The sequence below is a fragment of the Hydra vulgaris genome, chromosome 03 (genome assembly GCF_038396675.1).
Source record: "Hydra vulgaris chromosome 03, alternate assembly HydraT2T_AEP".
NCBI classification, from domain to species: Eukaryota; Metazoa; Cnidaria; class Hydrozoa; order Anthoathecata; family Hydridae; genus Hydra; species Hydra vulgaris.
The window spans coordinates 53,722,501-53,737,526 of NC_088922.1; the positions used below are offsets into that span (position 1 = coordinate 53,722,501).

Below are 15,026 nucleotides of genomic sequence, written 5' to 3' on the forward strand. Positions count from 1 at the left end.
GATTTAAATTCTGGACTTAAAATCTGTAATTTTTGTTAGACAACAAAACTATCTTATCTCTATTATGATAAACCAAATTTAATTCTTGCTTGTTTCTTATTCAACAAGTTGTATCCTTTTACTGTATCTGTCCCTTCATGCAATAAAAACTTTTATTAATCAAGTTTTTTCCTAGCACATCAAAAAAACCTTATAACTATTAGCCATCTTCACATTTTTCTTTTATATACAACCTAAAACTTTTCAAGTCTTCTGTTAACCATTTCCTAGTATTTTTACTTATTCTCTATTTTAAAGTAACTTATAATTTAATCGTAGTTGTTTGCAAACTTGTTGGAAGTAAATTTTGAAAATATATAAATATATGCTAGTATTTAATATATAATAAATGTAAGCATAAAATTATAATATATAAAGTATTATAAATTTTTTTCTAGCCCTGGCTATCAATCCCTGCTAAATTTTATAGTTCAGCCTGGGTTTGAAAAAGGTCTCGTTTTTAGCAAGGGTAGGGTTGGGGCCCTTGCTAAAAATGAGACCTTTTTCAAACCCAGTCGGTTACATACTAGGCCTACATTGACCAGTATTCATTATGTATAGCAGTTGGAGTTTGCACTTTCTATAATTTTCTTGGGTAACACACATGAATGCGGAATACAGTTTTAATTTTTAAGCAACACAATACACTACAGCCAAGCGATAGCTGTCTTTAGTCTGTTTTCTCCAATGGTCAGATAAAGTGACATCAACTGCAAGATGTAAATGTGTTCATCACCAACGTATTTCTGAAATACTGCTTTAAAAGTCCAGTAGCAAACTGTACTCAACAACAAGACCATGCACTTCATTATAAAGATTTTTACGATATAAATTTGTTCACAATTTTTGGGTCTTTTTTTATTCTTTAATCTCAACTAAAGTATCAAGAACGAAAACCTCTCAAAGTCATCAATGACTTGGTTAAATGTAGGATGGTATTTGTTTAAGAGCTCAACTTGAGTTTAATAGGCTATAACAAACAAAAACAATAACTACTTCAAGTCCTCGGCAGTTGATGCCAAGTTAAAGTTAATGGTCTAAAAAGTATAAACAAAAGAAATCAAATGTTTATTGAATAATAACTTTTTTCATTTTGATTTTGATTATGAACAAAGCTTCATAATAACTATTTTTTGAAAGTTTGCTGTTGTCATAGGCATGTTTTGCAGGTTTTTTTAATTGCCATCACAGGTTTCAACATAAATATAAAAAAACAACGAAAGCATTGAGCATATCCTAAATATCATAATTTTCAGGCTAAGTTTGTTATATTCAGCCAAGTATTTTTTTACATCTTCTTTATAACTAACATCATGTAAATGAGGGAGAAAAGTGTCCAGATTAATTATTAAAACCACCTCATTACATATGTGTGCGTGTGTGTGTGTGTGTGTGTGTGTATATATATATATATATATATATATACATATATATATACATACATATATATATATATATATATATATATATATATATATATATATATATATATATATATATATATGTATATATATATACAGGCTTCGGCAGGAGTAAAAACCGCACGGGCTATGAAAAACCCGTCACAAATAGACTTTGCGGACTAGGAAGGCCGCCCGTCTCGATGATCTCGCACGGGCTTTTACAACTTTAAATTTTTTTTTTTTTTTAAAGTTTATAAATTTATCTTCTATTTTTGATTGAAAATGTCATTGAAAATGAAATATTTTGTGAATTAAACTAAAATAATAACTTAGAGAGCCAATTGTTTGAGAGCTAATTAGAAAAAAAAACTTTTATTAATAAAAGTAAATGAGTTGGATACTTTTCAAGTTTCAATAATTGTTTTTCAAAGTTTTTTATTTGCTCAGAGCTATTTTCGTTTCTCGCGGGTTAGTTGTTTTATGGTTGCTTTTATTTAGATTTGTTATTTGAGTGAACTTTATTTAGTTTCATGTTCATTTTTTTTCTTTATTCCAGATATAGGCAAACCAATAAACTTGAAAACGACGGAAAAAATCATAGAAACAACCATGGCGTTTCATCACGTTTCCTTATTTAAGCATCCTGACGTGTTTTTTTACCAAAGTCTATTTTAGTATATTTTAGTATATTGTGCTTCTTTAGTTCCTTCGTTTCTAGTGAATAAAAATCTTATAGAATGATAAAATTTTCAAAATCTAACTGCGACTTTTTTAAGCTATAGCCACAAATAGTTTGAAATCTTTTTTTTTAAACCTTAAATGAATGAGTTCGATAGTTTAAGAATTGTTTGGTAACTAATGTTAATGTTTCAATTCAATTGTTTATATACTTATGCATTCTATTGGGCATGAAAACTAAAAACTCACTTAAACTGTTTATAATTTGTTTTATAATTTTTATAACTTCGCTTTACCTATGCCTATCCTGATCGGAAATAGTTAATCTGCTACGTAAATAAAAAAATTTGAAATCAAATTTCTCTAAATAAAATTAGTAAAAAGTTTTTATTTAGAAGTACTATTAATTTTTTAAGATACCGGGCTTCCATTACTTCTTATACAATATAAGCATGTATTAAAAAAGCATTATATAAACTAAAAAAAGCTTGAAGTCAACCGTTGTTGACTTTAAAATTCAGCATTATTTTATTGCTTTAAAATATATTTATAATGAATTCAAATGCATTAAATATAGTGTTAGAATAACAGCAATAATATGAAGACAACTGTACATTATTTTTTTATAAATATAAAAAAAATAATAAAAAAAGATAAAAAAGGTAACATGTATAGTTATATTTTATTTATATATTTTTTATATATTTATATTTTATTATATATTTATATAGTTTTACAAAAATTATGGCAAAACTTCTCCAATTTCAAAATCTAACTCAGTTTCTTCACTTCCACTCGATTCTGATAATTCCAATTCACTTTCACTACTTAAATCTGAATCAACGAAATCTATGTCTACTTGTTCATCTTTTTTTTGTGTAGCAGATTTTAGGCTGATCGGATCAAAAATAGCTGTTCGTCGTTTTTGTAAAAAAACATCAGTAACACGTTCTATAACACTTTCCCTCTCACTATTAGTGAAATTCGGATCATTTATTTTAATGGCTTCTAATTAATTTATTTTAATATCTTCACAACAAAAATTGTTCCATTCTCCACCTCGGTTTCTTTTCCACAGACTCCATCTTTACCCCAACTTAAAAACGTTGTTAGTGTAACTCTTCTACCAGAAGATGCCATTACTATCTTTACTGATAGTAAAAAACTAGAAAAACTTGAAAACTTGAATGACTGGATAACTTGAATGACTGGATAACTTGAATAACTTGATAACTACAAAGCAGACACACTATTTATATTATTCTATAAAAATTGATTAGCCGTCTGTTGATTTTTAATGAGATATTTCATTTTTAATAACGAGTTATACAATTGCATATTAAATAAGCTGCCGTCTCGTTAAGAAAAACCATTAAGTTAACGCGGAAGTTAACAGGGAAATAATTTAAATGTCTTTAAAGTAAGACAAACTAGTTTATCGAAAAAAAGATCACATGGATAATTTTTTTAATTATTGTTATTATTATAAATACCAAAAACCCAAAATAAAATCCTAATTCTTGTGCATCAAATGCGTATATTTCCCTTTTTTAATCAAATAATTATTAAATTTATAACATAATACGGTAACTCGATATTATATTAATTCGATATTATACTCGATATAATACGGTAATTCGATATTATATCAATCAGTTATCGTCGTTTGAAAAACTGTACGATTTAGTTATATTATTTAAGTTGTTTTTTATTTATTGTTATTTATTATTTAAGTGTAAATTATAATTGTTTAAATTTTACATTTGAATATAAAAAATTACAACATGGATTTTGCTATCCATATTAAAATTATGTCATAAGAGAAATTTTAAAAGAGTACATAAATAAAAAAATATCATAAAATTCACCTTATTTTTTACTCAAAATTTATTTTTGACTGACTTATAAACTGACTTAGACGGGTACTCAGACGGGCACGGGCCATAGCCTGCCATTCCTGCCGAAGCCTGTATATATATATGTATGTGTATATATATATATATATATAAAGATATATATATATATATATATATATATATATATATATATATATATATATATATATGTATGTATATATATATACTATTGACTCAAAAATATTACTGCTTGTTTCTTAGGGTTTGACCACAAATTTATTCACACAATAGGGAGGAAGGGGGGTTAGCAAATTTGTGACGATTTGTAACAGGGGAGGGAAGGGGTATTCAGGTTTGTGACACTATTTTTTTTTTTTTTATAAGTTTTAAATCTAGAAAATTTTTTCTATTAATTAAAAGAGTGCTTAACCTAAAACACTTGACTGCAGCAATTTCAGTTTAAAATAAATTGGAATTGACATTTTAAATTGACTTAAATTTTAGTTGACTAATGTATATGTTTAGGACTTTAGAAGTCAATGATGTAGAAGCTAATTTAACAATGACAAAATAATTAATAATAATATAACTTTTAAACAACTATTTTATGGTATTTTATTAGCATAAAATATTATGATGTTAATACAACTTGCACTGTGACACTAGCTTATTGTTAAAATAAGCTAGTGTAATATATTATTATAAAATATTATTTTAATAAAGTTATTAAAATAATATATTTATCAAAAATTAAATATATCTTCGTAGCAGAGCCATATTTAGCTTTTTTTGGTCTTTGAGATAGCTAACTTCCAGACATGGAGCAAACGACAATCATTTATATGTTTATACTTATGTCAAATAAGAATGCTTTGCAATAAATTGCGATGATTGGAGGCTGGGAACAAAAAAGCCCCAAATTTTGTGCCCCCCTGCCCCAAACGTGAGAGCAACAAGTTGATGAAATATTTTTTGTATTATTTTCAACTAGACTTATATTCATTGACAATTTTTAAGTTTCATAGAATTATCTCTCAGTGTTCAAAAAGTATGACCATATAAAGTTCAAACTCCCCTCAATTTGAGGGGGTTGTAATTTTTATATGGTCAAATTATTGCAAAGCATTCTTATTTGACGTAAGTATAAACATATAAATGATTAGCGTTTGCTCTATGTCTGGAAGTTAGCTATTTCAAAGACCAAAAAAAGCTGAATACGACTCTGCTTTGGAGATTATTTGTCCATTAAATTGCTGTTAACTTATGCAACTTTATATTGAACTATGGGACTAAAAAAATTTATTCAAACATTTTATGTATTAGTATTTTTATGGTACAAATATGTGGTGTTATTTTAAGGAGGAGGAGGGGGGAAGGGGCATAAACATGATGACTTGTTACTGAGGGAGGGGTCTGATATTGTCGAAAATTGCACAACATAATTTATAGACGACCCCTTATCAATTCTTTTCCTTATTCACAATAAATAAACAGTGTTTTTAGTGTGTGCACAGGCATTTAAAAAAAAATTAATAATTTAAACTCATTAAAACTTATCTATTGAAAAATGCCAATAATTACCGTGACAATTTAAGAATTGATCTTTGATACCAATACAATGTCTACATCCAACATATTTTTTCAATTCAACAAGATCTGTCCAAAACTAAAAAAAAAGTTTACCATTAAAACACTTCATACTATATAGTTAAATAACTTTTTTTTTCATTGTAAAATTAAATGATAACAATTGGCATTAGAAATATATGACACAAAAGTAAGCTACAACTGTTTACTTGACATCAAAATATAATTATTGCTTATAAAAAACTTTAACTAGTATTATCTAGGAACCTCAAACCACCAATCATGCCACTGCTGGCAAATATTGTAATGCTATTTAGAAAAAAATGCCTTCAAAAAAATATAGTATATATTTATAATATAAAACTTCATCACAGAAGATTCAATTATATCGACCAAACATGGAGAAATTTTAAAGACCATTAGTACAAACATAAAAACTTATTTCAATACAAGAATAAATTAAATTCAACAGAACTTTTCCAAATTTATATTAATACTATCTATCGATATGACTATATATTGTACTACTGATAAAGCACATCCATATATGCCTATCTTTGTTTGTATGTTTTGCCATGTATGTTTGGGAAGGATATAAGGCATTTGCAAATAACATTTGCTCTTCTACAATTTTCATTTATTTATAATATTTATTGACAAAAAATGCAACTATGCTTTCAAAATATTTATGGGGTACAAATGAGAAATTAAAAACAAATAGTTTATCATGGTCCCCCTTGCATACAATAAAATAAAAAAATACCTTTTTAGCTAAGACAAAAAATTTTTTTTACAAAGAAACAAACAAAAAAAAAGAAAAAAAGAAAATAGATATCAAAATTTTATCATAAGAACAAAGTCCCACTAGATAACCACAAATCTAAAGACAAGAGTTCTTTGACGTAGTTTTCTTTTTTTCATATATACAGAAATATTCTCACGAAAAACCTTATATTTTTACCTGATGATTACAATAAGCATAAAACAAACATTTGTAAAAAATATGTATTTTTATTTATAAATTATATATACATAGCTCTGTTTTAATTTTAACTTGATTTAATGCATAGAGCAGTTTCTTTGTTTATTTTTTATATCATTCATTATTAATTTTTTTATATTTATTTTTAAAGAACCTATAAACCAACTAACACTGTGGACTTCAGTCCTTTTAACATTCAACAAATAATTACTGCTTATTTTATTGTGATTTTAATTTTGGACTATAGAAAATAATGTCACAAATTGCAATAAATCTTCACAAAATGTATATTTATGAACTGTTTATACATTTTAACAAAAATTATAAAGAAAAAAAGGTTACTTGCAGAAATTATATCAGCTATGCTTAATCATTTTCCCCCAACAACCTTCTGCTTCTCCATTGTTGTTTTCTGCTGTGGGCCATTGCAGTAGTCAATATGGTCATGTGGGATATACTTAATACACTTTCTTAAATCATTTAATTTAGCAGATTTTATTGGAACTATTCCGTTTGAGTAAGGATGCTGTTCTGGCAGGTCACTTTGTTTTAAGTATTTTTTCTCATCATAAAAGTATGTTTGACAATACCATCGAAAATTTCACTTGCTTTACATTGACCTATGTTGTCACAATGGTATTGAAAATTGTAAAATTTGCTTATTGCAAACCGAGTTTGTTAGTTTCTGGGTTTACCCATTGTTTCAATTGAGGTAACGCTTCTTTTATAGAGAACTGGCTACCAACTTTCAACATCATAAACTAGAGATGAACTCGCCACATCAACCACTATAAACTTTCTTTGATTACTACATTTTAATATAATTTTTCTATTTTTTGAACGCTGTACACTCTGTCATGCCTTCTTAACTCTCTTTTTATAATCGAAAAGTCACGGTCACAGGGCAAAAAGCTGTGCCCTCTGATTGGGAAAAATTGATTGACCTTTTTAATCCACTTATTGTCATTGAGCACCATAAAAAGTTTTGAAAAGCAGTGGTTTTTATTTTGCACCTCACAATTATTGGCCTAAAGTTGAGTTCATCATACTCTTAAGGACAGGTAGTGCAAAAGAAAGGAGCAAGTTTCATTTGGAGACTTTCTAGCCTGCCCTTTTTGCTGTTTGCTTAGCAACTTCATTAAGGTAAGGTGATTTTATCTTTAGCTTTAACTCTTCACATATGCAGCAAGTGTCTACTTGATGTTGCCCGAAACATAAATGAAAGTGCTCATTGTAGTAGTTATAATAGGAGTTTTGAATGAACTTTACCCCTTCATTTTTTTCATGAACAGTTCATACTAATTTCACGTTCAAATCTTCACTGAAAAATACCTTTCTTTTCCACCATTAGTGGATCAGTTTTTTTGTTAAATATTGTTCGCAACTAGAGCAAAAGTCTAGTCACTATTTGGAATACATCAGGCCATCAAATCCTAAGCGAAAATGCAAAAAAGATTATTTTAGAGTAAGTATTAAGCAAGTAATTAACAAAAAGGACAAAAGTCCAGTTAGAAGCCTACAATTTAGTGGTAAGAATGGGCAGGACTGATTTGCGTATGTTTTTAACAATTAGGGTTTTTTTTTTTTTTTTTTTTTTTGTATAACTTCGTATCTGAACCCCAAAAGAACCCAGTTACTTTAAGGAACAAATACAGCTGTAAAAATGTGAGTGAGAAAGAAGCTATAATTTTATTGGAGTTAGTGTTAGTTAGACAATGATCAAAAAAGTTAGACAGGTGCCCAGTATAGAAGCATTTAGTGAAGAGGGGGAAGTTCTAGTCAATTATATTTATATCGCTATATGAAATGTATATCATTTTAGCGCAGATATTCAATTTATATATAGTTTATATCTAAATTTCGTTTATACTGCTTTATTGAAAATATTCAATCAATACTTTGTTAAGAAATTATAATTTGCTTATATTATATTTGTTTATTTTATGGTTGTAAAACTCTCTCAGTTTATATTAAATCATAATGTATATCCTTTAGGGAAAACATTTGTTAATATTTAGTTTATAATTAATAATAATTTATACCGTATAAATGGAGCTATTCGATTTACGATCTATGCCGTTTTAGTGGAGTAATTTGTTTTCTAAACCTGTAAACCATTTTAGTAGAACTTTTCGTTTTATACTTAGGTTATATTTTAATATACCCTTTATTATTATATATAATTTAAATTTATGTAAACTTATCCTCATCTTAATTAATACTGATTAAATGGAAATATTTGTTTTAAACTTATTATTGTTTTATTATTTATAAACTTTGGCATATATATAATTCTGACATATATAAAATTCGCCGAATGGTCACACACGAGCAGTGAACGCCTGAGGGAAGAAATGAAGTACATTAGAATAGAGGAGAATTATTTTTCAAACAAAGCATATTTTGACAGTTGTCAAGACAAAAATAAAGATTAATAGAGGAATATTTAAAATATAAATAAGACAGACAATGCACCTAAACAGTACTGTCAATAATAATAATAAAAAAATAAATTGTTATATAAATACTAATATGAACTAAGATAAACAAAAAAATATATCACCAAACAAAAAATAAATAAAACAAAAAATACATTAAAAAAATAAAAAGTACGCATACAACAATGAAAGGCCTCAGAATGGGAAAAAAAACAAAAAAAAAACATTAATGCCAATGTGTAAACATAATTTGTGTAGTGATTAAGTAATAAACATCTCCTCAGAGTCGCGTCTATTATTACTGGCGTTTCGATGAGGATCAGCACTTGTAACTAGTTTATCCCGTCAGACAAACATCATCGCCACTTATGCTTTACCCCGCGACTTACGCCTATTCCATACTGCAGTAAAAAAGGATTCACTACAAGTAGCCAAAACCCTACCACACCCAAATTTGTAAAGCACTAATATTTTTTTGATGATATGATAAAAAGTGTCGATCTACTGCAACATATAAATAAAAATAATAAAAATAAATAACTTACCATACCACCGGTAGAAAAAACTAAGCACAATAAAATAAAATTCAAGCAAAAACGCCAAAAACAAAACTAAAACAACTAAAGTGTGTAAACAGAAATACTAATAAATTAACCCCTTAGACCATTTAAACCATACAGGTACTTCCAGCACAAATAAATCCAAAACAATCAAATGGCAATATACCCTATTAAAAACCCTTTAAAAATTAAATAAATCGCAATAGAGTCTTCAAAAAACTCTAACGCTGTCATAGATACTTCATTCGAATTTCGTTAACCAATCTAAAGTGTTAGAAAATGAAACAACCCGCGCAACTTAAAATCATAACTAAAAATCAAGTAATATATGAAAAAGTAGAAAATATATATATATCGCCTACAAAAATGTAGAGATTTAAAAATGTAGTGAAGTATTTAAGAAATTCTCTGAATAATAATAAAAGACGAAAATTGTGCATGTGAAAATTAAAACAAAGCTGAGTAATGAATGTATTATAATGTAACATAAAAGTTCCTTGATAATGGTAAAAATATGAAAATCAGCGGATAAAAAATATATTAAAAAATAGTGTAATAAGATAAACTAAATATTAAAATAAGACCAGATAAATTTTAGCCAAATAAGTGGTTAAAAAATTATTTTGGGTGATGAAGCAATAATATTAGTCGAAATATAAAAACGATGTACGAAGCGGGAAAAATATTGTTTTGATGTAAAGTCTTCTTAACGGTCCGAATTAACGATAACTTTGAGACCATATCTAAATCGAAGTTTCCGAAAAAGTTAAGTTTTCTTTACGTTCGAATTAAACGTAATTTTGAGACCATAACAAAACAACAACAAAAAGACGTCCATCAACAAAACATTTCGAAAGCCGCTAGTCAAAAAGAATTGCTCATATATATATATATATACACATACAAATACATACATATATATATATATATATATATATATATATATATATATATATATATATATATATACATACATATACACATATACACATATACATACAAACACACACATACACATACACACATATATATATATATATATATACATATACACACATATACATATATACATATACATATATACATATATACATATATACACATATACATATACACACATATACATACACACATACATATACATACACACACACACATACACATATACATATAAACACATACACATATACACATATACATACATACACATATACAACATACACATACATGATACATACATACATACATACATACATACATACATACATACATACATACATACATACATACATACACACACACATACATGCATATATATATAAACTATGAGTTATCTCTATGGTCCGAATTAAACGTTTTATTTACCACAACAAAAACGATACAAAAAACTTCATCAACAAAGAACTTCATCAACAAAAGACATGACTAAATCGAGGTTAACAAAAAGTAAAACTTATATGAAATAATGTTTTAGTAAAAAATACAATAAAAGAAAAACAGAAAATTTTCGGTTAAATTGGTATTTAATTAAATAGAATAACATGAGAAATATACCAAATACAAAATAAATGTAAACAGCGGGAAAACATATTTTAAAATAAGGATTTCTCTACGGTCCGAATTAACATTTTTTTGATTTTTTATTTGAGACCATAACAAATGCACGATAAAAAGTTTAATTCTAAACAATCAAATATGGATAATGCTAGAAAAATTATGTAAGGTAAACCAATAATATTATAACACCTAAATAGTAACACCTAGGAACTGTGACTTAATAAAAAAAAAAAAAAAAAAAAAAAAATATATATATATATATATATATAGAGAGAGAGATTTTTCATTTATGTTTTTTTATGTGCCGTTTGGATTAAAAATTTCTTGATCGATTTAATATTTTTGTAACTTGAAATAGGTGGAGTTGGCCATATATTTTTAAGATCAGTATCCTGTTCCACAATATTCCAGTGCTTTTTTATTATTTTATTGATGAGTTTTCCAACTTTTCCAAATGTTGTCACTATCGGTAAAACTTTTTCTTTTTCTCCTTCTTTATATTTGTTGTAGACAAGTTCGTGTTGTGTATGTTGTAGTGCTTTTTTAAACCCTTTGTTAATAGATTGAATAGGGTAGCCTCGTATAACTAAAATTTGTGCTAGTTGTTTTAGCTCTTTAATTAGGTTGTAATTGTTCGAAATAATCTTATTATATCTTAACGCTTGGCTATATACTAAGTTGCTTTTTTGATGAGGGGGATGGAATGAATTATAATGTAATAGTGCCGTTGTATCTGTTGCCTTTTTGAATATTGTTGTTTCTAACTTTCCATCTAGCTTCTTGATAATTGTTAGATCCATAAAATTAATAGAATTGTTAGAATTATTGAAAGTAAATTTGATCGTGGAGTGGATGGCATTCATAAATTCGAAAACTTGTGTTAGTTTCTCAGAAGGCCCATGAAAAATAAAAAATATATCATCTATAAATCTTTTATAAAAAGAAATCCACATTGAAAATTGGTCAATTATTTTCTCATCAATTCTTCCCATAAATAAATTAGCATAGGGTGGGGCCATACGTGTTCCCATGGTAGTACCTGTTAATTGTAAAAAGTGATCAGTTGAAAATTGAAAGTTGCTGTGGGTTAGGATGGTTTCTAATATAATGTCAATAAAAGCAGTAGGTGGGCGTTTTATGGGTCCGTTATATGGCGGTGCTCTATTTAAATAAAATTTAACGGCGTCAATACCTTCGCGGTGAGGAATGTTTGTATATAAAGATATAACATCAGCCGTTACAAGAATATAATTGTTAGTTTCTAATACATGAGATTGAAGGAGTTTAAGGAGGTGTGTTGTGTCTTTAAAGTATGCTGGTAGTTGTTCAGCAACTGGCTGAATAAATTCTGTGATAAAGAACGACAAGTTGTCGATTGGTCCGTCACAACCAGAGACAATTGGTCTTAAGGGAATGCCTATTATATAACTTATCCTCATCTTAATTAATACTCTTTAAAAGGAAATATTTGTTTTAAAATTATTATTGTTTTATTGCTTTTTTATTTTTGATTATAATTTGGGAAATGTTCGTTTTATATTTATGTCTGATTCTTTTAAATAATGCCTTGGACCGGAAATATTCGTTTTATAAATAAATAAAATGAATTTAAATGTCAGATATAATTATAGCTTAACCGTTTAGTCGATCGTTTTAGTAAATTTGTATTATAAAAATATGCAGCTTTATAGCAAAAATATTTCTTTAACATTTAGTTTATTTTCATAGACAGCGATAAACAGAATAAATCCGTGTACCACCAAGCAACACGAATTCGTCAGCCTCAGACGAAAAATATTAAACACCCAATTAAAACTATAAGAACCCCTAAGATAAGTACAAAATTTATGATTACTTTATATCTAAATTACTTTAATTGTATATATTTCTTTACTGCTTAAAAATTTTTTTACAAAAACCAAAACAACTGTTAATAATTGCCATCGTTATGGTAATCACAATGTGATAAACTAATTAACACAATATAACAAAATAGCTTAATTTATTAAACATAAAGCACTACAATAAAGCAGATGTACCACAAAAAAATCAAAAACAGACATTAATTATAATAGGGGAGTGTGCGCATATTTAGTTAAAGAAAGAGTATAAAAATATATCAGCGTTAATTAAAATAGAAAATTATGTAGTATTATACCAGATTCTCGTCAGGAAATGGATATAGTATTGACCCTTATAAGGATTCAATACTCTGGTATATGACATTTCGAATGTTTTAATGCTCATTTCTAAGAAAACAAGCAAGTAAAACCCATAGTGGATCAGTTTTTTTGGAAAGGAGTCTTTGTAAGTGTATGCCTTAGCTAGTATATCATGACTGGTAATGTAACTCGTATGTACTCCTCTCAAATCTTTAACTGCTTTTCTATCCATTTTTAAACCCCTAACTCTTCGAACCTTTTTTTCTGACACAGAAAATATTGCTAAAAATGCCACAACACAAACCTGTACTCGTTAATCTCCGATCAAAACATGATACTTAAACTCAGTTTGTTTCCACTGTTGTACAATCAAAGCAGCAAAGTGAAGTTACGTTTGGTCCACTGACTTCAGTGCAAAGTTTCTTGTTTTTTGTTAAAAGGGCTGAAGTCCGAACAAAAAACCAAAACTTTTAGACACTGTACAGGCTAGAGAAAACTTTTGACAGACACCTTTTTAATACAAAACGATGGAGCTATCCTTTAAATATATATATATTTGCAAAAAAGTCAATTTTGTAAAATATGTGACTTCCGCCCTTTTAACATTCACAGATTTAAGCATCACTAGGTAATAATAAAATGTTACAAAATAACATAAAACAAACCTTTTAAACAAAAGACATTGACAAGCGTAAAATGTTTTTTAACCAAAATTTTGCTTTTTACCAAATTTATAAAAATTATCAAAAGCTAAATTTTGGTATCAGTTCGAATTAAAATTTTGGCCCAAACCGATACCAAAACAGAATTTCTGTGGATCATTATTCTGCACTTCTTGAAATGATTTTCTTTTTGGTCTCACCGATATTTATATATATATATATATATATATATATATATATATATATATATATATATATATATATATATATATATATATATATATATATATATATATATATATATATATAAACTATACTGTTGAATTTGAAAACAAAGAAAACAACTTAATTTTTTAGATATCTGTATTACAAATACAATGAATGAATTTTTTGAGTTTCAAGTACACCATAGGGATGCGATAACAAAATTTCAAATAAAACTGAACTCCAACATCAACCCAAGCATAACCACTAGCATCTTTAAAGAATTTTTATGTAGAGCAAAACAAATCTGCTCTTAAAAGCTTCTTTCACTAGAAATTGATTTCCTCATAAATACATTTTTTGATAACGGCTTTAACAAAAGTAATCTTATTAAAATAACCAAAAACTATTTAGACCACATTTCAAAAAATACTACATCTAATCAATTAGATAAACAGTTTGTTAAACTTTGGATACCTATTATCGCCATAAAACTCCAAAGAGAATTTGTAAAACAAAACATCAGAAATATATTTACTTCAGCTCCAAATTTAAATAACATATTATGCAACAACAAAACTAAACTACCTCCAAACTCAAATCCGGGAGATTACCAACTTAAATGCTCATGGAGAAATATATATATTGGTTAGACCAAAAAGAAAATCAGTTCAAGAAGTGCAGAACACCAAAAAGCCTGTAAAAATCAAAAAATGGTCAAGTTCAAGAGCCACAAAACATTCTAAAACATGCCAAGGTAACTTTGATTGGCTAAATCCTAAGACCTTGGCAGTCGTTCCAGAATACAGGATAAGAAAAATTAGAGAATCCCTGGAGATTGACAAAGCAACTACTGACAGTTTTTCATTCAGTAGGATCATTAGGCTTTCTAATGATT

At 27.4% G+C, this 15,026-nt stretch overlaps 1 protein-coding gene across 3 annotated transcripts in view; it reads right to left on the minus strand.

The window, feature by feature from the left end:
* LOC105844565 (uncharacterized) overlaps positions 1 to 15,026 on the minus strand; it is a 136,642-nt gene that overhangs the window by 49,146 nt on the left and 72,470 nt on the right. For all 3 annotated transcript variants that reach the window (XM_065793679.1, XM_065793681.1, XM_065793680.1), the window contains exon 16: positions 5,558 to 5,642. In XM_065793679.1, coding sequence (XP_065649751.1) covers positions 5,558 to 5,642 — 85 coding nt within the window. The remainder of the gene's footprint in view (positions 1 to 5,557; positions 5,643 to 15,026) is intronic.